The sequence below is a fragment of the Lipotes vexillifer genome, unplaced genomic scaffold (genome assembly GCF_000442215.2).
Source record: "Lipotes vexillifer unplaced genomic scaffold, Lipotes_vexillifer_v1.1 scaffold560, whole genome shotgun sequence".
Lineage (NCBI taxonomy): Eukaryota > Metazoa > Chordata > Mammalia > Artiodactyla > Lipotidae > Lipotes > Lipotes vexillifer.
Window position 1 is genome coordinate 1,047,142 of NW_006792210.1, and position 26,924 is coordinate 1,074,065.

Here is a 26,924-nt window from a genome sequence, read left to right on the forward strand (position 1 = left end):
CCCTGCTTCAATTACGGAATTTACGGTTCCTGCCTGGCCTTTGTAAGCAGTGGAGTTTGCAATCTCAGAGGTAGACAATACAAAAGCTAAACAATCAATCTTTGACTAACTGATTGAATTGCTTTTCTATTTCTGTTGTAAAAAATTACCACAAACTTAGAGGCTGAAAACAACATAAATGTATTATCTTACAGTTCTGGAGGTCAGAAGTCTGACATGGATCTCACTGGGCTAAAATCAAGGTTAGAGCAGAGCTGTGTTCCTTCCCGGAGGCTCTAGGGGAGAATCCACTTCCTTGTCTTTTCCAGCTTCCATTTCTTGGCCCTTTCTCCAGCTTCAAAGCCAGTAACACAAGCATCTCTCTCTGACCCTGCTTCTGCCCTCACATCTCTTTCCCCAACTCTCCCCTTCTGCTTCCGTCTTCCAGTTTAAAAGGACCATGATGGGCTTCCCTGGCGGCGCAGTGGTTGAGAGTCCGCCTGCCGATGCAGGGGACACGGGTTCGTGCCCCGGTCCGGGAAGATCCCACGTGCCGCGGAGCGGCTGGGCCCGTGAGCCATGGCCGCTGAGCCTGCGCGTCCGGAGCCTGTGCTCCGCAACGGGAGAGGCCCGCGTACCGCAAAAAAAAAAAAAAAAGGACCATGATGATTACATTGGATAATCCAGGCAAACCTCCCTACCAGCTGATTAGTGATTTTAACTCCCCTTTGCCATGTAAGGGAACATTTACAGATTCCAGGGATTAGGAATGGACACCTTTGCATGGGGGTCTTTATTCTGCCTACTATATTAACCAATCTGTAGTTCACAAATTATGAAAGAAAATTTAAAGCATGCACTTTTTACAGACAACTGTATTTTGATTTATAATATATGAACTCCTAAAAAAGTTATATGAAAAGCTAATTATAATTTAAAGTCATTAGAATAACTCACTATTGAAAGGAATCCTGTGAATTGTTTTGTAAAGATATTAACTTCCCAATATCTTGTTTTAGAAATCCATATTTCCATACATTATATTTACTTAATGGTGAACTAAAAGTTAAGTACGGGTAAAGCATTTCAATATTTTGAGAAGGTTAGGGGAAGGGAATGCAGTCAAAAACCACAGAAGCATTTTCTAACAAACTGCCCAGAATTTTCACCTTCATACACATGCACTTCGGAACCCGGTAACTCTGACAGGTAATACGATAAACGCTTGAGTCTCACTCACTCAGCTAGGAAGCATCAACAGTGTGCTGATTGAGATCAGAGGCTCAGGCATCAGCCTTCCTCCCTCGGTTCAAATCCCAACTCTGATCTGAAAACTCGAAGCTATACGACCTTGGGTTAATCACTGAATTTCTTTGTGCCTCACTTTCCACATTTGTCAACCAAGAATAATAATAATACCTGTGTCTTAGGGCTGCCATGAGGATTAAAAGAGATACAGAATATGAAACATTCAGCATGGTGCCTGGCACATATTAAGTCATCAGTAAGTGGATTTTCTTATCCTCACCACGTGCCAAGGCCCAGGCTTAGGTGCAGGAGACATATAGGAAGCATCCTACCACTTGGATTCATTATTTTCAGGGCTTGAAAATGAAAGTGAGAACAGGACATGACCACTAAATGGAAAGCAGCAGGCAAAATATTAAATTAAGATAAAATTTGAGTCTCCCCTTGGTAGACAACCATGGTTTCTGCTTGCAGGCTGTGTGAAAGACAGAATGACCTTTAATACTTAATGGAAGTGTGAATCATCCTCGGCAAACCACATGATGTTCTATTGAATATCTGAAAGGGCAGTTATATTTGGTATCAGAGAATAATTTGGTTTTCTGCTCAGAATCTTCAAGTAGCTTGTTAGCTTTACCTTCGGATTTTAATGGCTCTCCACAGCCTCCCGAACAAAAGCCAACGTCATGTCCGAGGCACTCAAGGCCACGCACAAACCCCGTACACAAACTCGCTGTTCTGGCCAAACTACAGAAGTCTCTAGTTCTGACAGCACTAAGGTACCGCTTGGCATAGTAGTTAATTTGGTATGTTTCTTATCTAGTCTGGAGGCTTTTGGAGGCCAGGGATCCCATCTTAGTGAGCCATATGTTCCCCACAGTGAACAGCGTATAATAAGCACCTAATTAATATCTGCTAAAGAAACAGAGTACTCTATTTTTCTACTCATTTACATTCATTTCCACACAGGAACCTTTGATGCCTTTTTTTGTTTCAAAGCTATTTTCTTCATTCAACTGACAGCCTCCTTTTTAAACATCCTGATTCAGAAGATAACAATTACATTTCTTTAAAAAGGCATACTTCTAAACTTATCCTGAGGTTCAGAGTTCTTAAATTCCATACATTTGTGAGAATCCTCTCGCTGAAGGTTCTTTTTTTTTTTTTGCTAGGGCTCCTTGTAAGAAAGTCTGAAGAAGAAATATTGTTTCCAGACAGGCTAATGTCATGGCAATATCCTTAAAATGATGAAATAATATAATAACCACTTCTTACCTTCATGGTAACCGTGATGGTGCTATTTACATTGGCTTTATGCAACCAGCCTTGTTTTATCACACCGCCCTTCTGAGAACATAGAGATGAGGAATCCTGAAATAGAGCGAAAACCATCAGTAAAAACAGCAGCTGGCTTGGCATCTAATCAAACAGTTGGGGGGCACGAACTAGGCCCTGCCTCACCTTCCAAAGCATAAAGTTCCCCCTACCCCCACCCCCTACCGTGAAGATGCCTGATTAAACTTGAAATTGTTAACTACAGGACGAAAGGCTCTGTGCCGTGCACACGGTAGGCACTCAGTATTTACTGGATCGTATGGACTGTCTTCTGGGAAAGTGTTCTGCATTACATAAACAGTCAAACTGCACCTCAAAATGTCACAGACATCCGGGCCATCTGTCCCAAGAGGGGTCTATCAGGCAGGACAGTCCAAAAGAATCACCATGCCACATGCCCAGTGCGGGAAAAGCAACTCTACAAGCGCGTCCCACAGGTGGGAAAACATGTTTATACACACATCACAGCCCATTTTCACTTGATTTTTGCTAAGCTCCATCTGGAAATGCAACAATTAAAAAAAATTTTTTAAAGACACTCGTCAGCTTGAAAGCTGGCCCCAGATCATTCAAAAACAATTCTTTCCCTCATCTTTTCTCAGGGAAATCTCTCAGCAGAAGTGATCTTGAAGAAACCAGCGCAGTTGCCCCCATCTTTACCTCATCCTTCTCACAGTCCTCATCAATCTCAAATACATGATTGGGAATCTTTTCTGGTCGCAGAGATTTGCTGAAAATACAAGAGAGTTGTCTTAGACACTAAGCAGGACCAAAAAAAAAAAAGCAAGATGAGTAGACTTCTCTCTTTCACAACCAAGGAAACGCCAAGACATAAGAAGGAGAAATTGTTTTCTCCTTTCCGAAGTCAGATTCTCCCCTCTGACTAAACTTGCATTACCTTTTGTAAAAGGACTCCCACATGTGCAGCGAGCAGCAAAGACGTAACTAAGCCCAAATGGCAGAAATTGCAAGGAATGTGTGCCAGAGCTGTCACTGGTGGTGGGACCTTATCTTTCCCAGGCCTAAAAGCAACATCAGGTCATTCTGGCTCTTCCGTCTGTTTGCTGTATGACCCTGGACTGATCATCTTAGGACTCAGCTCTACAGGACATCTTTAAGACTCAGTTTTCTCGTCTGGGAAAGTGCCTTGAAAACTACAAAAGGCTACACCAAGTCTTATTTCTCCAAAACACCTCCCGTATGATATCCTGTGAGGTTAACAGTACTATGGATGAGAAAGGGGAGAAAAGTGAGGGCTCAAGTGACTGAGTGACTAGCCCAAGGTCATCCAGCTAGGAAGTGGTAGAAATAAGATTTGAACCCTGACAGTCTGGATCTTGGGCCAGGGTGCTCACGGCTGTCCTTCAACGCAACTCAAAGAGATGTACTTTTGTCAAGAGATGTCTGGGGCCATCAAACTGAGCCAAATGTCTTCTAGCTTCTTCACCGACAGCACTAGAAAATGCTCACTACATTATCCAGAAGCAAAGAAAGATGATCTTATGGTCAATACAGATGTACCAAAGCCAAAAAGTGAACTCGTCCATTTTGGAAAAAATTTCAATGAGCAAAGTTAAAATATATCCAATTACCCAAAATACATTTACCAAACATGCTGAGTGTTTGAGGTTTTGCTTTATTATATGTTATAATTGAGAAGCTTCACAAATGGTTTGAAAAAAGGTAAAATGTTTAATAACTCTCCTCTTGAAAGTTTCCCTTAAATTCTAAACTTACCATGGCAACATTCGAAAGTCCCCAGAGAAGTCTTCATACTTGTAGTTTACCACATGCCAATCTGTGCTATAAGTTTTAATACACTGAAAGAAAATAAGACTCTTTAATTTGAAATGTAGGAAAAGTACATGTATATCTGCTTTTTTTATGTCTCGTAACAGGCTGACAGACTTTTAAAAATCATTTGGGGAATGTTGGTACTGGGCTCGTCCTTTGGGGATTAACCGTGTCTTCCTAAACCAGTTGGTGGCAATAAATACCAATTCACATGTTCTCTTGGACACTCTGACTCCAAGTCCAAAGAGTATTCAAATAAAAAAAAAAAGACTAAGAGGACTTCCCTGGTGGTCCAGTGGTTAAGACTTCGCGCTCCCAATGCAGGGGGCCTGGGTTCGAACCCTGGTCAGGGAACTAGATCCCACATGCCGCAACTAAGAGCGCGCGTGCTGCAACCACAGATCCCGCATGCCGCAAGAAAGATCCTGCATGCCAGCAACTAAGACCCGGCGCAGCCACATAAATAAATCAATAAATAAAAGTAAACAATGTCCTTTGCCTTCTAAAAACAAAAAAAAGACTATGAATACAAGCTACTTGTGAAAGTATTTAAATTGTATCCTCTGTATCACATCATATAGACTTGTTATGTAGGTCAGTTAAGTTCTAGTAATTTTATTTTCCATTTACACTAAAGAAAGAGTATTTTATTTTTTTTAATTTTTAAATTAATTTTATTGGAGTATGGTTGCTTTACAATGTTGTGTTAGCCTCCACTGCACAACAAAATGAATCAGCCATACACATACAGATATCCCCAGGAAAGAGTATTTTAAATACAGTATATTTTAAATGAATGAATGATGAATTTTCTTCTGTGGCCTTTGAGCCTCTTACCTCTTTGACAAACAAACTCTGGGCCCTCTTCTCACCATCTTCTGGTACAGTGGACTGCACCGTTCTGCGTTGACGACTTATCACCGTGCACAACAAATCAGCCATACACATACAGATATCCCCAGGAAAGAGTATTTTAAATACAGTATATTTTAAATGAATGAATGATGAATTTTCTTCTGTGGCCTTTGAGCCTCTTACCTCTTTGACAAACAAACTCTGGGCCCTCTTCTCACCATCTTCTGGTACAGTGGACTGCACCGTTCTGCGTTGACGACTTATCACCGAGACCTAGAAGACAAAGAACATCCTCGCTCTACGAACGGCCTTGAAAAATGCAGTTTTGTTCTTTAAAGAAGTGCTTGTGAACTCACAGATATATCTTCCATTGGAAACATAAGCAGATCTCGGAGGGGGTCGCTGTAAATCTGGGTTTTTCTTTGGGTGATAACATTCTCATAGTCCAAGGGCTCAACAACTTTGGTCTTTTCCTTAATGAGAGACGAAAAGAAAGTTAATACTGTCAAACTCACGAGAGAGTAGTTCCTCCTCGTCATGTGTCAAAGATACATTATTTCACCAAAGAAGGGATTATTGATACTCAGCAATTAAAGGAGACACTTTTATGAGGGAAATATTCTCCATAATTAGACCCACACACCAAATACATACATATGAACACAGATCTCTCTGCTAAACACAAGAGTTCAGGAGAGACAGCCCTGTACTCTGCTTATCCGTGTGCCTCCCAACAATTTATTGAATTTAAGGCAAAACCAAAAGTGGCATATATGGAAGCCTGTCAGTTGATATTTACTGAGTATGCACTATTCACTGGGTAACTAAAGGGGAGAAAAGTAGCAACATTCCTGTGCCTACTTGGTACCAGGCACGCTGTCCAAAGGATGTCTCAAGTTTCCAAATAGCTGGGGCAGGCATGGGTACTGGAGATGCTTGATCCAATGGGCAGGGCATGAAAGGATGAGGTTCCAGGTGGCAAAGTCAGGGGATCCCTGTGGGACTTCCAGGTGACCCGGCCATTGATAGTAGGGCCATAGCCCGAGGCCAAGGTTACAAGGAGCAGGGTTAGTGACCCTGAGAAATCCAGGATGTGACTGATTTAATAAGAGTGATAACAGCATTTACTGAGCCTTTTCTAGATACCAGGCACCGTGCCAAGTGCTTTCTCTACATTTTTTCACATAAGACTCATAATAACCCTATGAAATAGATTAAATCTTTGTCCCCATTTTACGGATGAAGAAATCCTGGACTCAGAACAGGTTAAGTAACTTGCCCACCTTCAGAGCTGGAATTCAAACCTGAGTCTGTGACTCCAAAGCTCTGTTCTTTCCACCTCATATAGCCTTTCCTCCCCTGAGAAACACAGCAAGATACTAAAGTTCAAGGTACTGAACTTGGAATAGGATCCCATCACCTACCTTCCTATCATCTATTCCTTCACTGAATTTACCCTGATCTGATACACTGTCTATTTTACGTCTCTGCCTGTTTAAGGGCAGGGATTTCCCTTCATCTGTTCACCACTATAACCCTAGCACCCAGAACAGTACCTGGCACTCAGTAGACATCCAGCCATTAGTGCTGAATGATCTTGGAGATATTCAGATTCTACCAGAGCCATGTCTCAACACACTACTGTAAACCCAGGCGGGTATATATTATTGATTTCTAGTAATAACGTTTTACTTAAATTATTTTTCTTAAATCATTTTATAATGAAAACTGTATAAAGAAAACTTGAATTTAAGATATATTAAAACTTAACAGCATAATGGAATAGGGGTTATATTTTTATTTGTGTACATAGTATTTGAGGCAGTCTCCAGTACACTGTATCCAAACAATCCTTTGAGAACCGTTTTTATACACGGTCACAGCTATATCGCAGTTCCATACCTGAAGGGCGTCACAGAGTTTCCTCTGTAAGATTAGTTAGTGAGAGTAAACCACTCTAACGAATGAGAATCAGTGTTCAACAAGTCTAAAAGATCCTAACAAAAACAGTATAGAGGTGCCTCAAGAAGTTAAAAATAGAGCTACCATATGATCCAGCAATCCCACTTCTGGGTACATACCTGAAGGAAAAGAAATCATTACCTCCAAGAGACATCTGCGCTCCCATGTTCACTGCAGCATTACTTACCATAGCCAAAACATGGAAACAGCCTAGGTATCCATCAAGAGAGGAATGGATTTTAAAAACGTGACATATACATATATACAATGAAATATTGTTCAGTCATAGAGAAGGAATTCCGCTGCTTGCGACAACATGAATAAATCTTGAAGGCATTATGCTAGGTGAAATAAGCCAGACAAAGACAAATACAGTATGGTATCACTTATACGTAGAACCTAAAAAAAAAGTAGAATGGTGGTTGCCAAGGGCAGCGGGGTGAGGGAAAACGGGGAGATGCTGGTCAAAGGGTACAAACTTTCAGTTATAAGTTGAGTGAGTTCTGAGGATCTAAGGTACAGCACGGTGACTATGGCTAACAATACTGTATTACATACTTGAAATTTGCTAAGAGAGTGTATCTTAAGCATTCTCACACACACACAAAAGGTAACCATGTGAGGTGACAGATGTGTTAGTTAATTCCAATTGTGGTAATCATTTCCCAAGGTATACGCATATTAACTCGCTGTACATTCTAAATATATACTTTTATTTTTCAATTATATCTCAATAAATCTGGGGGGAAAAAGATCCTAACAAAGATATATTTCATTTCAAGTCTTAAATTTGGATTTATTGACCCATGAGATCAAATCAAGCAGATCATCCCTATCATGTCTACGAATACCCGTGCAAAACGAGTTGAAATAAAAGAAAAAAAAAAAAACTCCTATTTTGTGAACTCAGAGATTTTCCTGATAGGAACATTTGACCCTCTTGTCCCATATCTACCATGTTTCGTGGACCCACGTGAAAGGACACTGTGACTGCAGCTGGAGCCCTAACACTTAGAGTCTGTGATCAGTTTCTCAGAGAAGTTAAGTGAATAAAGCCCCATCTAAGAAGGCAAAGCCTTGGGAGATTGGGACTGACATATACACACTACTACGTATAAAATACACAACTAATGAGAACCTGCTGAATAGCACAGGGAGCTCTACTTAACCAACAACGCTGTAAAACAACTACCCCGATTAAAAACAAAAAAGAACAAAAAAAGGCAAGCCTTAGAAACCGAAAATAATTTCAAAGTTTTGCTTTCGATGCCAACTATCTTCCCAATACAGATTGCAAAAACAGTCCTCCAATTTCACTGTTTAACCTGTTGAATTAGCATCTGTTAATCTTCTCTGCACAATAATTTCACAGGCACCTGCTCCAAGTAACTTTGAAAAAGAAAATCCTCCCTCAGCTTTCTAACCTAGTTGTCAAATTACTATGCTGAAGGATAGGCCAAAATGAATCACCTGTTTAAATGTACAGTACATGCCTGCTAAAAATGAAACTTCCAGCTCCCCCTGTGTTTCAAAGGCCACATATTCATGTTACAGAAAACGAGGTTTCACTTTTCATAGAAAACTGATTCAACTAAGCATTCTCGGTCTTCACTCCTCTCCTTTGTCAGGGGTAGCTCAACTGCATAAGAAGCTGGGGTGGCTACTCTGGGTCCCACACATCTTCCCCTAGAAGAAGGTCTAGGCCTGTGAATCAGGCTTCATTTTTACAAAAAGAAAAAGAGAAGGATTAAGAGCCCCCTCCCATCCCCACTTGTTTCTCCAGCCCTCTCCCCGGAATTAAAAGCACAATTCGAGCTGTCAGTGGGATTCAGCTGTAACTCTGCTGGCATCAGAGACAAGGAAAACCTTTGACTTTTAGAATTACCATGACTTAATGGCAGCTCTGCCCGGCGGTCTAGAACATAACCCTTATCTAACTTTCCTATTCGGCTTTATGATTTGATTATCAGACTTACAGGGTTACCCGAAATAAAGCTTCCATCACACACAAAAAGGGTCTTTCTCTCAGGTTTGGGCACTGCCTTCCTGCCAGTTCGTGCACTGATTGGCCTGAAAAGGTGCTTTTTCCTAACGCAAGAAAACTGTGTTATAATAATCAGTAGTTTAGGGCTTCCCTGGTGGCACAGTGGTTAAGAATCCGCCTGGCAATACAGGAGACACGGGTTCGAGCCCTGGTGCGGGAAGATCCCACATGCCACGGAGCAACTAAGCCCACGAGCCACAGCTACTGAGCCTGCGCTCTAGAGCCCGCGAGCCACAACTACTGAGCCCACGTGCCTAGAGCCCGTGCTCCGCAACAAGAGAAGCCACCGCGATGAGAAGCACGTGCACCGCAACGAAGAGGAGGCCCCGCTCGCTGCAACCAGAGAAAGCCCATGCACAGCAACAAAGACCCAATGCAGCCAAAAATAAATAAATAAATAAATTTATTTTAAAAAATAATAATAATCAGTAGTTTATAAACACCCAAATAATAGCAAGGTCCCACTGCGCCCTTCAATAAGTTCTGTAGCAGCGTTAAGTAAAAGGCAAAAGCATTTATATAATCTGGAGAGAAGCGAGCATATGTTTCAGTCTTCTCTTCCTAAGTAGTGACAGGAAAACCGTCAGCCTAAATTTGGAACCTACTCAGTTTTCACCATGCAGGGGGAAAAAAAAAAAAGGTTTGCCTTTGAAAGTTCTCATTCACTGATTCCTGAGCTCTCTCATTGATTGAAACAGTAAGCTTTGTATTAGCCCCCCAAAGGAAAATAAGTCAATATTTTCCTAATCCCTAGAAAAATAAAGTTTTAAATGTCAACCTTTGTGCCATGGTTCAGGACACAGTACATTCTTCCAGACTCAGGCCACTCGGACCAAATCTAAATAGACTTCCACGTGTAAACCCTCAAATTGTGAAGAAATGCACAATTCCGCAAATGGAGATAACTTTCTGATGTCTAACATAGAGTGAAAGGACAGAGACTGAAAAGGGGAACTCATCAGTACAGATTCGGATACAGTCTGCTTCTTGGTACAGAGAGAGGATGCAATGGATTCTTACCGGGAGGCACTAACAGCATCAAACACTTTAAGACTTTATGATTTTGTGGTGGTCCCTGTACATCCACTGTACAGGATGACTGATCTTTCATCATCTTAACTATGTATGTATAAATGTAAAACCAAGCTTGCGACCCTAAAACGATATGTAAATATGTATATGCAGGTATACACTCAACCCTCCAACCACTCACGTATTTACAAGCGCACATTACTAGTAAGCCGGTTTATGCTCTCATTAGAAACTTAACCATATCATTTCAATTGCATTTTTAAAAAGCAATCATAATCGCGTAATATTTCCGTGTCAACAGTGCAAAATCAGCCTGGGTTACTTTTTTTTTTTTTTAAAGGAATTTTGCCTTTTTAAAAAAAATTTAATTAATTTATTCATTTATGGCTGTGTTGGCTCTTTGTTTCTGTGCGAGGGCTTTCTCTAGTTGCGGCAAGTGGGGGCCACTCCTCAGCGAGGTGCGCGGGCCTCTCACTATCGCCGCGGCGTCTCTTGTTGCAGAGCACAGGCTCCAGACGCGCAGGCTCAGTAACTGTGGCTCACGGGGCTAGCTGCTCCGCGGCATGTGGGATCTTCCCAGACCAGGGCTCGAACCCGTGTCCCCTGCATTGGCAGGCAGACTCTCAACCACTGCGCCACCAGGGAGGCCCCAGCCTGGGTTACTTTTGCTTAGATATTACACCAAAGGTCACTCGTTTGCTGGTAAATTTTCGACTTTTAGAAACTAGTTCTTAAGAATTCTAAGAATGTCTCTTCTGCAAGTCTGAAGTGAACACTGCCTTCACAGAATCCCTTCTGTATCACACTGGGAGGGAGAGCAGAGCGGGCAGAAGGTTTAGCAGTGGGGCACGGAGCCAGTTCAAAAATCTCCCACTGCCACCCGCTTCTCCACATTAAGTTTTGGTGCCAGACGGAGCACGGCAACGACTGGTTTATGAAGGAGAATGATTTAGCCCAAAAGTTAGAAGCTGATTTTTGCAGTATTGTGGTCAGACTGTTTCAATGGCATCTGAACATAATCTTACTGAAAATGACAACCATCTTAGAAAAGAAGGAAGAGACTCAAAAAGAGGGGGTTACTCCGCAAGTCTCTCCTTCCCATCCTTCCCCCACCTCCCTCCCTTGGGAATGCCTCCAGACCCCCTAAGGGATTTAGCTCCCCTTTTGTTTCAGACATTTGGAGCAGGGTTTGGAGCGCTTTCTCCAGAGATCTCAAAATAACACTTTGCGCTCAAAATGGCCACTGGGGACATGCTGCTTCCGGCAACACAGAAAAGAAAGTGGGTTTGGTGGTAGAGCACGCTTATCAAGTCCCTGCTAAGGTCCAGGTTGTGTGCTAGCCCTTGAGAAGCTCACGGTCTAGAGCGGGAGGCGGACAAACCCAAGACGTTTAAGTTGATCACAGAGGCTGTTATAACCTGAAACACCACTTGGCTTCCATGCATCTGTCAGACCCTCTGATACCACATCTTCTTCCAACAAAGAAGAGGCACAAGTGTTCTTGCACATTAAAGTGTGCAAGCCCATCTATTCACATTTACATCAGAAGACTTTCCCTGTATGGGTATATGTGGTCTCGGATCATTTCATCTTGTCTTCTACTTTAGTTGATAAATTCTGTAAGAAATGAGAAACGTTACCACTGCAGACTAGAGACTTCTAGAGGGGGACCCTACACAGCATGGCAACAAAGGAACCATAACTGTAAGGAACTTTTCCATAAGTTTCATGTCAAGAGTATTTGACTTTGTTATGACCTTGTCCTTCCTCAATCATATGGTTACCTTTCACCAGCTCATTTCTTTCCCTCTTTCCCAAAAGGAACTCAAGTACCGAAGAAGCTTTGAATTAATATAATCTGATGATGATGCTAGGGGAGGGAAGGCCATCTTTTCAGTTAGTACAACCGGCTTGGCAAAATAGACACGAACCTACTTTATTTTATAAATTTATTTATTTTTATTTTTGGCTGTGTTGGGCCTTCGCTGCTGCTTGCAGGCTTTCTTTAGTTGCAGCGAGCGGGGGCTACACTTCGTTGCGGTGCGCGGGCTTCTCATCGCGGCGGCTTCTCCTCTTGTTGCGGAGCATGGGCTCTAGGTGCACGGGCTCAGTAGCTGTGGCTCGCAGGCTCTAGAGCACAGGCTCAGTAGTTGTGGCACACGGGCTTAGTTGCTCCGCGGCATGTGGGATCTTCCCAGACCAGGGCTCGAACCTGTGTCCCCTGCGTTGGCGGGAGGTTCTTAACCACTGTGCCACCAGGGAAGCCCGACACAAACACATTTTAATAAGGGTTGTTTTTCTGGACAAACGTTGGCACAGAAACCCACATACGAATCCCATTCAAGACACTGACCTTTCTTAAAGCTAAGAGCTAAAGGGAAAATCATACTTTTCATGAGACCACGGGGTCATGCTCTTTCCTAATTTCCTAATTTACACCTTGGCTCTCACATCATTCCTGTGACGGCCCAACCTCCAACCTCTCTCACCCACAGCTCATAATGTCCTTCCCAACCATTTTCTCACATATAGCTGTAATTGCATTGTGGGTACTTTGCATATTCGTCTCCTTAGCGGGATTGTAAACACCTGGAGGGGGAAACAGTGCCTTGTACATTCGCTGACCTTTACACTGAGTATTAATATACACCAAGCTAAGCATTTTCTATTAGCTCACTTAATTCCTTCAAAAACCCTGCAAGGGAGCTTCTTTTATTGTGCCCATTTTCAGACAAGGAAACTGAGGCTCAGGCAGGTCCGATGTCACACATTAGTGGAGCTGGGATTCAAATCTATATCTGATGGACTCCAGAGCCAGTAGCCCTAACCATAATACACATAAACAAAAACAAAACATTTCCCCACCCTCACTCCTACCATGTTTAATTTCCTTGGATGGACTTGACATTTTAGGATTTGCTAGCGCTTACTTGAACTACACCATCATTTTTACCAAAGTGAGATCTTGCCTCCTCATCGCCCTGATGATGCTGAGCATGAGTGGCTTACGGAGCTTGTAATGTAACTGGATAAGGAGTTTTACATTTCTTAGCTGCTGCTTCCAATTTAGCATTTGCCATCAATGAGTAGGGATTAGCACCTTAGGTCTTTTACTTTGGGGAAAGGAGTTGGCAGATACGACTTCAAGTGGGTAAGAATCAGATTACAAAAAAAAACAACAGTAAGATACTGTCAAGGGACCGTGTCTAATTCACCTCGGTATCCTCCACAGACAGAACCTAAAAGACAGCCGTGAGAACTCCAAAGCCAGAAGCTTTTGTGGTGCATGAGGGATAACCGGCTGAATAATACAGAGACTGATCCTACATGTATGCCTTCCAAGCCAAAATGGCAGCACACAAGGACAGAGGGACAAGTCATTGATTAGCTAAGGCTTTCAGAATTCATTGTCAGATCCCAGCTTGAATTTAATTTCTGATTCCAAGAAATCAGCAAAATGAGGTTCTAAAGGTATTTAAATCTAACTGAGGAAAAATAAAACTCATTTTTTTCCCTGTTTAGGGTTTTCACATAGGGAGGAATTCTTTTTAAATGCCAAATTACTTCCCTTTTCTAAGTCTATTCGGCTATTTATATAAACTCAAGAACTATTTTTAAAAACCTACAAAGAATTTATATTATTTTTTTAAATCACAAAATAAACAAGTCTCATATGTACTATATGATTAAATCAAACTCGGTTAACAAGTGTTTTTCATTACAGCCAACTCAAATATTACGCAATTAATCCAGATTATCTACAAATGAATAAATAGAATTTCGATGAACTCCATACCCCCAAACTTCACTTTAACTGATAATTATGTTTACTCAATATGCTGGCTGACAGGTAGGAAAATTGATTTGAATTCAATCACTCCTTACGTTTTGTGTCCACTTTCTGCTAGTATTTAAATGACTCAAAGATAAGACAAGGGCTTCCCTGGTGGCGCAGTGGTTGAGAGTCTGCCTGCCGATGCAGGGGACACGGGGTCGTGTCCCGGTCCGGGAAGATCCCACATGCCGCGGAGCGGCTGGGCCCGTGAGCCATGGCCGCTGAGCCTGCGCGTCCGGAGCCTGTGCTCCGCAACGGGAGAGGCCACAACAGTGAGAGGCCCGCGTACCACCAAAAAAAAAAAAAAAAAAAAAAAAAAAAAAAAAAGACAAAAAGAGGTAAAAATGCAAAGAAAGGATTGAATAAATTGAGAGAATGGCAAAGTAGTTTTTTGAAACTAGAAGAACACTGTTCCTATTCAATAGCAAGCCATTATTGACAGACAGAAAGAAAATGCACCTTGGTTATACATAATGGCTTTCTTTCTAACAAATTAAAGAATTCAACAAGGTCACATAGACATACAAAATTATTACAGATAATTCATTCAAGCAAGGAGAAATTAGACTGTGTGCCCATCAACTAATTTATAACCTGCCTTGGATCTTCGTTCCCACTCCAGGAATGACAGAAAAGAAATCTTGTTGACTTTTTCCTGAGTCTGACAAACAGAACCATAACATACCTTGCATTCTTAAGCAGAACAAAATGTAAAGTGCACTGATGTTCTATAGGTATGTGGATTTAGCCAGCTAGATTACTTACATTCCATGAAAACATAAAAACCCAAAGGTCCTGTTTGTGTCATCTGAAAACAGCAGGACAAGCCTATTTCGTTACAAAAGCTCCGTAATCTATAAATCAGCCAGCCACACATCATTTTCCACACTGCATCCAACCACTGGTCTATCCATCCCATTAATCTGCTCCTGACAATGGAGTAAAGAAGATTGATGGGCCCCATTCTGAAAACCAACCTTGACAGGGGCAAAAACGCACTTTTCTACAAATACTTTCATTTTCCATAATCGGTCATATTGGATCTATCCATTAATTGAAATTCTCTCTGCCTTTTTTGAACCTTACCAGTATTTTCAGTTTATACCACTTCATGAGATAATACATTCTAAAAGCTATTTGAAATAAATAGAGAGCTCCTTTGATTTTGCTTAAGTTTACCTCTTTAAAATATCAGGAGATGCCCTATGTCTTGGTATAATATTCCAGTATATGGTGACCTGAGCCATGTTTATCCTATCTACCCACCTGTGATTAAACAGGCAGACCTTCTTCCAGTAGCCTCTGCCTTTTGGTGACTTGAGGCAGGAATCTACAGATGATCTTCCTGGTCATGCTCCATGTTTTACTGTCCTTCCAGCCCTAACGCATCCTGGGCAGACTGTTCTCAGTGTTCAGTCTACAATCACTCCCATGTTGCTCTAGCGTAGCATAATCAAGCTCAAAACCTACTCTCCCATTAATAAGTTTCAATTATCTCCCCAGCTCTTGTCCATCCAGAAACTCCTCATCTCTCACTTTCCTGTCCACATTACCCAGCCTCATGGGGTCTCACTGGGGTACAGCTCCTAGAGCTTGGCCTCTCTCAACTCTTAGGAAAGGGTGTTAAATCAGACCAGCACCCCTTGCTTAACCATCCCTTGGCCATTCAGCTTTTCTACACAACTTCTTTAAAAAATGCCTGTATATAACCTTTGTTTCCTTCTTTAAGCCAATTCCCTCCCTATGACAAACCTGTATCATCAGAGATACCACTTGATAGGAGAGTCTTAGGGGTTGACCCCTGTGAAAGGTTCTTTGAAGTTCTTAAGTTAATATCCTTGAGGTGATTAAAATGTTATAAAATCGATGTGATGGTTGCACATATCTGTGAATATATTCAAAACCACTGACACAGACACTTTAAATGGGTGCGTTGTATGGTATGCAAATTACATCTCAACAAAGCTACTAAGAAAGCTAGGGGGAAAAAAAATAACTGATCCAATTTCACTTCCTTATACCTAAAAAAACCCTCCACTATTTAGGAAGAGGAGTTCCCCGTACAGCAACCACCAGGCCCCTCAGTAGAATGGTTAGGTGTCAATGTGTGGGGATCCTACACTGTAGCCAGGCTGTAGCCAGAGATTCCACTGGCAGGCCTGGAACAAAAGTGAGGCCTGCTGCCCTGTAGCTCCCTGAGGGCTCTTCTGGAGCTCTTACACACAGAAACACAAAACACACAGCTTAGTTCTGACTGTCACTGAGCATCAACCATGTGCCAGAGGCAGTGAGTGGGCTACAAAGCTGAGAAAACAAACGTGGGCGAGATGTGGGTGCTGCCCTTCAGGAACTCATGAGCTTGAAGGGAAGACAGATGCCCTCAACAGAGAGTTAAAATATGATGGGATAGGGACTTCCCTGGCGGTCCAGTGATTAAAGCTCCGAGCTTCCACTGCAGGGGGCGCGGTTCCATCTCTGGTCGGGGAACTAAGATGCCATGCGGCGCAGCCAAAAAAAAAAAAAAAAACACGATGGGATAAAAATGCACGATGGAAAACGAGCTGGGACAGGGGACACAGGGAGAAAAAAAAAAAAAAAATACACGATGGGATAAAAATGCACGATGGAATACGAGCTGGGACAGGGGACACAGAGAGTGCTGTGGGGATGCAGATTAATTCCACGGGTGAAGGAAGCTCAGAGAGGAGGTAGCATGTGTGCTGAGGCTTGAAGGACTGAATAAAAACGCCCATGGCAGGCAAGGTGAAGAAAGGCATTGCAGGCAAAGATGAGAGCGGAAGTAATAGACGAGGATGAAAAGCATGTGTTCAAGGAGTCTGGGGATGCACAGAATAAGGAGACATGGCCGGGAAGAGCTGGAAAGGCACGTTTACAGAGGACCACAGATGCCAAGGCCGTGAGATTGGACTGTTTCCTAGTGTAGGCAATGGGCAGCCAGCAGAGAGGTTTTTAAGCAGGGGAATGACATGAACAGATGTTTTACTCATATTTATGCACTGCAAGCCAGAAGGTCAGCGCTAATGGAAATTAATCCATAAAATGACAGCATAGGCTGAAAATCTGCCCCATTGTCTACATTTTCCAGGAGCAAAATACACTGAATTATGGAAAACTACTCATTAGAGTTGCATACGAAACTATTGAGGGAAATAAAGTGAGGGCTCCGTTTCTGTGAAGAGCTTTTCTTTAACAGAGAAATAAAGAGAGAAATACTTGCTTGCATCTTCCTTGTGACTGAGATTAAATTCGCCTGAACATTTTATTTTGAAAAGATCAACTGCCAATCTGCACTTAATTTGTTTCCGATACCTTTTCAATGGCTAATTTGATTCAGAATGGTTAAATTTTCGACGGAACATCAGTTGGATCACAGTATTCCTTTGTTTAAACCCCTTTAATGGTTCAACACAGCCTGCAGAGTTGGTGATTTGTGAAGCAGAGAAAAATGTTGGGGTAAAAATGGGAAAGTCACTACATTCTCCTGGAGAATGCATAATATACTAATATAATTAATAATAAACTTTCTTTAAAATTAAAAACATAGCCTGCAGAAAAAAGCTTGAACCATTGAGCAAGGCTTATAAGATCTGGCCTCCACCCCCAGCCTCCGGCCCAGGCCCTCCAAACCCTGTGGGCAGATCTCCTAATGGGCCCTGTTACCCCACCTTTGCTGCTCCTCTGCCAGTTCTTCCCCCAGCCCCACTGCAAGACTCCATGAAGCTGCCCATCTCTCTAGGTGCAAATGGCCACTCCCTCCTACCCACTGCTACCCACCTCCTCAAACCCAGAGCTAGTGCCTGAACTTCCTTCCCCATCCTAGTCCCATGATAAAGAGCTGAGATGCCCATTTCCTTTTCTGCCTCTCCCCTCACTAGAATGAAAGCTCTGTGATTCAAGAGCCTTTGTCTTATTCACGGCTCTATCCCCAGCACCCCCAAATTTTATGATGAATGACTGAATGAGCAAACTATGAATCCACTGTCATTTTCTTTCTTTCTTTCTTTCCTTTCCTTTCCTTTCCCATTCTTTCCTTCCTTCCTTCCTTCCTTCCTCTCTCTTTCTTTCTTTCTCTTTAACATCTTTATTGGAGTATAATTGCTTTACAATGTCGTGTTGGTTGCTGCTGTGTAACAAAGTGAATCAGCTATACATATACATACATCCTCATATCCCCTCCCTCTTGCAGTCTCCCTCCCACCCTCCCTATCCCAACCCTCTAGGTGGTCACAAAGCACCGAGCTGATCTCCCTGTGCTGTCATTATCTTTCTAACCCTCAACCATTAAGATTTCCTGCCTCTTCCAATTTTTCAAGATGATCACCATCTACAAAATGCTCACTGAAATACACACATTTGGGTAGCTGTCCAAAGGAGCCAGGCTACTGAACACTTTAATAATGTGAATCGTCACTCATTCATTTCTCTTTTGGTAAATGCACATCATATATGAAGTATTCATAGAACCAGGCACACCTACATGAAGAAATGTAAAGTGTCAGGAGGTAGAAAATCGTGTTGGTTGGGCATTTGAATTAAACTTGAGAGAAAGTTGATGACTCCAGCAAAACTCATTTTGTGCTGGTAACAGTTCTCCCATTGCCAAACTTCCTCCTGAACAGCCTATCTCTCCCCATCCCTCCCTTCCCTTGAGCTCACATTTACTGTGTGCTGAATGTGCCTAGGGTATGTTTTCTGGCTTCCTTCCCTAAAAGTTATCCGAAATGCATCCCGCCACACATGCGCAGAAGCTCTAGCGAGAAGCGCTCCCCACACCCTTATCTAAGCATCCCCGTTTTGCAATGTTCCTCATCCGGTGCAACGCCACTGCAAGACCTCAGACTTAGAACAACGCTGCCTCTACAAGCCTCTACCTATATTATGTGGCTGAACCACTGTCATAAAGGCAAAACTATGTCTTTCCTAGAAAAGAATCTCCACACCTTCTCCCCAAGACAATCTCCAACTAGGCTAACATCACCCTTGCCCATTCTCTCTCCACGTTACAGCGCATTCCTGTCTTGTGTTCATTTTCATTTCAACTTGGACCCCATGGCCGATAGCTCTGTCACTAGTCCCTTGTCATTCGGAACCACATCCATGGCCACTCCCCAGCCCTAGATCAAACCCCCTGCTTGCCTGTCCTTGCTGCTGCAGGAGAGGAGCCTGACTGAGTGCTCAAGGCCTTCATTTACGGGGATACAAATCCTAGGCTCAGTTGGGCTCTCAGTCCCACCCTCAAGGCTTTTACTTACTCCTTGTCAGCTCCCCACGACCTGAAAGAGAACAGGACACTTGAGGTTTCACGAATGGAAAATCCCCTCTCTTACAATGGCATCCTGGTTGACTTGCATAGCTTGCTGCAAGGGCTGTTCTACTGAATCCGATGTCCCCACGCTGACGTTAACAAATCGCATAAAACCCTGTATCCTGCCACATTTATTTGGCAGTCAACTCCTTTCTGGGTGCCACTTTCTCCATTCCTAATTTGGTTCCTAATCTGGGGTCCTAAGTGATCCTTGGATTGGCTACGTGGGATCTGTGAAGGTCTGAAATTATATGGAAAATGTTGTATGTACACCTTTACGGGAAAAGGATCCAGAGCTTTCCAGAACCTCCAAGGAGTGTGTGACCCAAGGAAGGCTAAGATCTACTGCCTTACTAACTTCATACAAACAGATTGCATTATTTTTATATAAGACTTACTGGTTTTGTGTCGTTATAAAGCAATACATGTTCACTGAAGAATCTTTAATCTAAAAATGTAAAAAAGAAAATGAAAGTTCCTTAGAATCTCATCATCTAGAGAGGATCACTGCTAGTGACCATTTTGAAGTTTCTCGATCTCTTTTCAATTTTTGTCTCCTTCTAAATTGGATTCATACTGTTGATTTTTGATAGTTACAGTGTTCCAAATAATATAAGAGAAACTTCAGAGTACAAAGAATTTGGGACCAGTGTTCACAAATCCCTTTCATTTCCAAGCGCATCTACCAACAAATATTTCTTGAGCACCTGCTATGTGTATGACATACCACTCCAAAAGTCAAGGGTAAATCCTTATCCAAGTTCTCACACAAGGTGTTTAAAAATTCTAGGGATTTCAATAGGCTGTGTGAAGTTCCAGCCTAAGAAAGAGAACATTTTAGCTTAAAATGACTGGACCTATATCAACCAGAAAAAAAAAGGGGGTCAGGTGGCAACAATGACGTAATTATAGACTTGGAGGAACACAAACCACTAGAAGTCAGATTTTTTTTTTAAATGACAGTTCTCCTTTACTACCAAAATGCGGACTCTCACCTAATGATATAAAAAAAGATAGGTGATGAAACAAAATACATGAGATGCAACTATATAGTAAAGGCCCGGATCATCTCACACGCCTCATAAACTCATTCTGAGGGAAATTCCCTGTGTTTTGAGCAATGACATTAGGGAATAATTGTGTAGTCTCCTATGGTGGTGACTGTTCAAAGGACAGTGCTTGTTTGCTTGTGGAATTCCACTGTGTTTAAGGAATGTAATTATTTCACCGCCACTGCTTACATATTTCACAATCAAGATAATTCTGGACAAACAGAATCATTGCTTCTTTGCTTTAAATATATATAGGCAGAGGATGAGCCAACTGCAAGATTTCTTACCATTTCAAGTCCACTCCCTCCACTGCACTTTTCATCCCGTATTTAAACACTATCCTATTTTCAAGCAGGAAAGCAAATAAGTCTCTTGCAAGAATTCAAGGCCAAGCCCAGTGAAATGCTTCAGAGCTTTCTCTATCAGCCATCCCGTCCCTCGCTAAACCACTGAGGCTTTTTTCTCCTTCCTCTGACCGTTGGAGGGCCCTCTGAGGGAGCAATCCAGGCCTGACCCTGCAAGAGTTTCGTGGAACACACTGGCATCGACTGGAGAAGCCACAGCCTCTGGCCAGGTCAAAGGCTCAGCCCTGCTTTCTTGTCAACACCTCAACCTGACAGCAGCCACCTGCAGGTTGTAAGTGAAGTGGCCATCGGGCAAGCAGGCCGAGGCGGGCCCGTTGCTGTGCCTCAGCATCTTTCTCTCCCTCCGGGCTGTGACCAGAGCTCCTTTCGGAAGGCCCTGAGGCAGCCAGTGGACTGCAAGAGTTAAGAGCCCTCACCTTCTCTTAAAGCAAGAGCCACACTCTGTCTAAGGGGGACTTGAATTCGTGGCTAAATGTGATGCTGCTCCAGGGCTCAGTGTGTAGCATGAGAAAGACCAACAGACCTTAAAGCCCTTTTATACACTTTTCATAGAACTGCAGCTGGAAGCCAGACCTGCTGACCCTATTAAGTCCCCATGATGTGCTCAACAGCTTTGAGACACGCCGCCTGCCACGGCGGCTCCTTCTTTCACTACTATTTCTTTTCTGTTTGGGGATTGTTTAAGGCACCAAAATTTCACGGGGGAATAAGTAGGCGCTACTGTACTACCTACACAGGAAGTGGTAGAAAGTGAGCGTCATTTTACTGACAAGAGGAGAGTAGTTAAAAGTAAATACGGTCAAATGAAAACATTAAAGATTTCTGTATTCTGAGTGATAGGATTATAGGTGATTTTTTTTCTTCTTTTTCTGCTTTTCCCCCAATTTTTCTAGCACAAACCTGTATTGCTATTATAATCCAAAAACATAAAATCAATTTTATTAGCTTTTTTTATTACAGTAAAATATACATAACATGAAATTCACCATTTTATCCTTTTTTTGTTTGATTTTTGCGGTACGCGGGCCTCTCACTGTTGTGGCCTCTCCCGTTGCGGAGCACAGGCTCCGGACGCGCAGGCTCAGCGGCCATGGCTCGCGGGCCCAGCCGCTCCGCGGCACGTGGGATCTTGCCGGACCGGGGCATGAACCCGTGTCCCCTGCATCGGCAGGCGGACTCTCAACCACTGCACCACCAGGGAAGCCCCATTTTATCCATTTTTAAGTGTACACTTCAGTGGCATTAAGTACATTTATATTGTTCTGCAACACCACCATTACCCATGTCCAAATTTTTTCATCATCCCAAACAGAAACTCTGTACTCATTAAACCCTAATTCCCCCTTCTCCCCAACCCCCAGGAACCTCTAATCTACTTTCTGTCTCTATGAATTTGCCTACTGTAGGTACCTCATATAAGTAGAATCATACAATAATTGTCCTTTTGTGTCTGGCTGATTTCACTTAGCATGATATTTTCAAGGTTCATCCATGTGGCAGCTCATGTCAGAATTTCATTCCTTTTAAAGGCTGAATATGATTCCACTGTACATATGTACTATGTTTTGTTTATCTGTTGATGGACATTTGGGTTGTTTCCACCTTCTGACTATTGTGAATAATATGATACAAACACTGATAGGATGTGTTGATAGGAACACTGTGTACAAGTATCTGTATGAGCCCCTGCTTTCAGTTCTTTTGGGTTTATAACCTAGAAGTGGGATTGCTGGATCGTATGGTGATTCTGTATTTAGCTTTCTGAGGAACTGCCAAGCAGTTTTCCACAGTGGCTGCACCATTTTGCATTCCCACCAGTAATGCACAAGGGTTCCAAACAAGGGTTCCAATTTCTCCTCATCTTCTGCAACATGTTATCTCCCACTTTTTTGATAACAGCCATCCTGACAGGTGTGAAGAGGTATCTCATTGTGGTTTTGATTTGCATTTCCCTAAAGATCAGTGATGCTGAGCATCATCTTTTCATGTGCTTATTGGCCATTTGCTTATCTTCTTTGGAGAAATGTCTACTCAAGTTCTTGGCCCATTTTTAAATCGAGTTGTTTGTTTTTTCATTGTTGAGTCATAGGAGTTCTCCATATATTCTGGATATTAATCCTTTATCAGGTATACGCTATGCAAATATCTTCTCCCATTCTGCGGGTTGCCTTTTCATTCTCTTGATAGTGCCCTCTGATGCACAAAAGTTCTTAATCAACTTTATTTTTTAAAGAAAGTACAGGTAAAATTTTTAGGGGATAGGAAGACAGCCTAAAGTATAGACGGGGGCTTCCCTGGTGGCACAGTGGTTAAGAATCCGCCTGCCAATGCAGGGGACACAGGTTCGAGCCCTGGTCCGGGAAGACCCCACATGCCGCAGAGCAACTAAGCCCAGGTGCCACAACTACTGAAGCCTGTGCACCTAGAGCCCGTGCTCCACAACAAGAGAAGCCACTGCAATGAGAAGCCGGTCGACACAACTAGAGAAAGCCCGTGCGCAGCAACGAAGACCCAACGCAGCCAAAAATAAATAAATAAACTTATTAAAAATCTTCAAAAATAAAGTATAGACAGGGACGGGAATCCTCATACCTCTCTGTAGACTTCCTTTTCAAGGGAAAAGGAACAAGAACTGAGGTCTTCTCTATGAGGTAACAACTCATAACTCCCCCCCCCCAACCTGGCTCCTTCCTAGGCAGCTAGTGCTGCAGGACACTTGTATGCTAGCGAGAGTCCCAGAAAGGGAACTCAAGCTGGGTGTGGTAGAGGTGAGCCCAATGGGGATGGTCAGGATGGTGGGGACATGTAAGACTTTTAAGGTTGCCCAGTTCCACCAGGCAGACGTTTCACCCTAACCCCTTCTCTGGCTGGTTCTTGACTATACACACTCAAACTTCCAAACTTCTCACATGCAAGATCAGCACGCAGATCTGTTAGTGCTGAATGGAATGGACTGTTTAAGTCGTTACTGTGTAAAGTGACACCCAAGTTGAGTTCCCTCTTGAAGACTCAAACTCCCAGGAAGTGACTCCCTCTGTCTGTAAACTTCAGGCATTGCCTTTTGTATGCCTCTGCCCTTCATTTCTTTCTCCTCCCTCCTCCCTCTCTGCCTCCCTACTCCTATCCGCAAAAATGGGGCTTTCTAAACAACTCTTTGTCACGTGGGAATTTATTCTCCAAGTATTTTTGAAGTCTAATCGGTTTCTACAGGCAATCAGAAGAAGCACCACATACACATTTTCTTCTAGGGATGACCATGGAACCACACTCCAATCCCCTGGAACGTGAATAAATTAAGTCTAAATTTCAGGACCATTGTGAGGCTAAACTGTTGAATATCTCTAAGACTAAAGGTTAGAAACCCACTGCAGGTCCTGTAGATTGATATTTCCTGCTCTACGAAGTAAGCATTTGTTATCAAAGGTATTCTCGATTATAGATCACTGATCCACCAAACCATTTTTTCATAAGGAGACTATCTGAAACTTTTCCCTTAACTAGATATCTCATACCCCAGGGTGTGAATTGAGTACTGTACATGCATTCATTTAGCAAAGAATCAAATTAGAAGGATATCTGTAGGAAGGCCTCCACCTAGACACTCCAAAACAACCGTCTTAGAAATTTCATCTTTACTCTTAGGAAATCCCTTTTTTGTACTTAAACCGTTAGGAAAAAAACAAAAAACAAAAAACCTCAACTCCTTTAGCCTATGCTCACATGCTCTACCTTCAAAGCCATCACATTATGGGATGGCTGGGGTGAGAGAAAAGGTAAGAGGGCAGGAAGAAAAGTAGCTCTTCTCTACCATTCTAACATTTATTGAAAGCTTGCTAAGCACCGGGTGCTGTGCTAAATGCATTACACGTGTTATTTCATTCACGCAATTATCCTGTGAGGTAGAAAATACTATCATTGCTCACACTTTATCAATGGGAAAGCTGAGGCTAAGGGAGGTTGGGCAGGGATGGTAGGCAGAATTCCATGATGCCCCCTAAGAGGTCTGCCCCCAGTCTACTCACCCTGTATAATTCCCTCCCCTTGATTGTAAGCCGGACCTGTGAATATTATGAGATATCACTCCCCTGATGAGGTGAGTAATAAATTGACTCCAAGGTCATCAAAGGGGAGATTATCCTGGGTGGGCCTGGCCTAATTGGGTGAACCCTGGGAGAGGAACTGGGTCCTTCCTGGAGAGGGAGATTCACCCACTGGCCTTAAAGAAGGAGACAGAAGTGTTATGAGAGGTCCACGGGGCTAGACCTGAGGCTGTCCTCTAGGAACTGAGAGCCACCCCCCCCCCAGCTGCCAGCCAGCAAGAAAACGGGTCCAATCAGTCCTACAACTACGAGGAACTGAACTGTGCCAACTTGAAGGAGCTTGGAATAGGCCCCTGGGCTTCCAGATGAGATCACAGTCCTGCCAACACCTGTGAAACCCTGAGTAGAGACTCCAGCTGCACCCTGCCCATACTTCTGACCCAGAGAGACTGAAATAAGAAGTGTGTGTTATTTTAAGCGGCTGAGCTTGTGGTCATTTGCTATGCAGCAATAGAAAACTCATTCATTCAGGATTCAAAGCCAGGGCTGTTGAACTCTGGCATGAATGCTCTTAACCACTACAGTAGTTTCAGTAGCAGTTTCACAAATTCCTAACCATGTTTAATTCTTCAAAATGAGTAGAGACACCAATTTCTACTTAACAGTTATGGGTATGACCTTTTCCTCTTCTGATGCAGTTTGCAAGTTTTAAAAATGTTTTGATCACATTCTAGTATAGAAACACACATATTGATTTTGAGATCTGGGGGAAGAATACACATTCAATAGAAAACTGCTCGCATGCAACATGATAACAGGTAAGTTGTGAAAAAATAAGTAGACTGGAAATCATAAGATTTTATTTACCAACGGCACCTTGTTGAAGCGGGCTGGGCTTTTACAAGGGCTCCAGGTTGTGCTACTTATGAATATTTTCCTTCTGATCATTGCGTAATCTGCAAGATCTGTCATCCTGTGCCTCTGAAGAGATGACAACCCATTATCTCTTTTCAGACAGCCCAACTCAAAATTCACTGACTAGGAGAGGCCGGCGAATTCTCTGCTGGAGTGAGATCAAGTTAAAGAGAAACTCACAAAAGCATACGCTGGAGTTGCTTCTTGGAGGGCATCAGTCAACAACTCATGTTTCATGTTCTTTCACACACGAGCACACCCAAACTACACATGGGGACAAAGCAGATGAATAATAATAGCTAACACTTACGTAGCCGATGCCAAGCGTTTACCATGAATTGTGTCATTTAGGCCTCCGGCTCACCTCATGAAGTAGGTATTATTATCACTGTCACTCCCATTTTATAGACCAAGAAACTGAGACTTACTTAGAAAGTTAAGTAACTTTCTCAACACCCTCCAACCAGAGTGGCATTTCAACTCAGACGCTGACACCAGAGCTCACGTTCTCCGCCCTTCACAGGACCTAGCAACGAGCCTTCACATAGGAATGCTCCATAGATGTTTGCTGATAACGATAAAGAATGCGGCCAGCGCCGGAGGGACTAGGTAAGGCTTCCAGACCATTCATCATTGAGAGAAGATGGGTGCCAGTCTCACAGTAGGTGAGCAGGATCATACTACTTAGAACTCCAAATATATGTTGACTCACCCTCTACAGGAAGATTTGATTCTGGCGCTAAGAGCATAAAAAGAAAAAAGAAAACCAACGCAGTTTTCCAGAGTTTAGTTCTCCCTTTTGGAAAAGTTTCTGTGACACATCTGGAAGTGATTTTCTAACACACTAGTTCCAATGAGTCATCTACAATATTAAGCAATGATTCCATAGGGTGAACCCTGATCATATCTTTCCATTAAGCAGCATCCACTGAGGTCAGTGAAAGGCAATGGCTGACCCAGACTTGGACAATCTCACCCTCCACAGCCCCAATTTACATTGTCAAGAACATGGGTTTTAAGAGGTACGGGAATGCAATCTATCTCCCAGCACTAACACAAGACTTGTTCTAATACACTTAGTTTCCTTTCACTGGTCATGTGCAGAAGACGGATCCAAAGACTGCTTGAGGGGGAAGCAACCC

At 42.8% G+C, this 26,924-nt stretch overlaps 1 protein-coding gene across 1 annotated transcript in view; it reads right to left on the reverse strand.

The window, feature by feature from the left end:
- The window catches only part of DOCK11 (dedicator of cytokinesis 11), a 199,299-nt gene that overhangs the window by 150,763 nt on the left and 21,612 nt on the right, over positions 1–26,924 (reverse strand). Inside the window, exons 2-6 of the mRNA XM_007465458.1 lie at positions 5,568–5,684; positions 5,395–5,484; positions 4,300–4,382; positions 3,223–3,292; positions 2,503–2,598 (exon numbers count right to left, since the gene is read on the reverse strand). Of these exons, the coding sequence (XP_007465520.1) occupies positions 2,503–2,598; positions 3,223–3,292; positions 4,300–4,382; positions 5,395–5,484; positions 5,568–5,684 (456 nt within the window). The remainder of the gene's footprint in view (positions 1–2,502; positions 2,599–3,222; positions 3,293–4,299; positions 4,383–5,394; positions 5,485–5,567; positions 5,685–26,924) is intronic.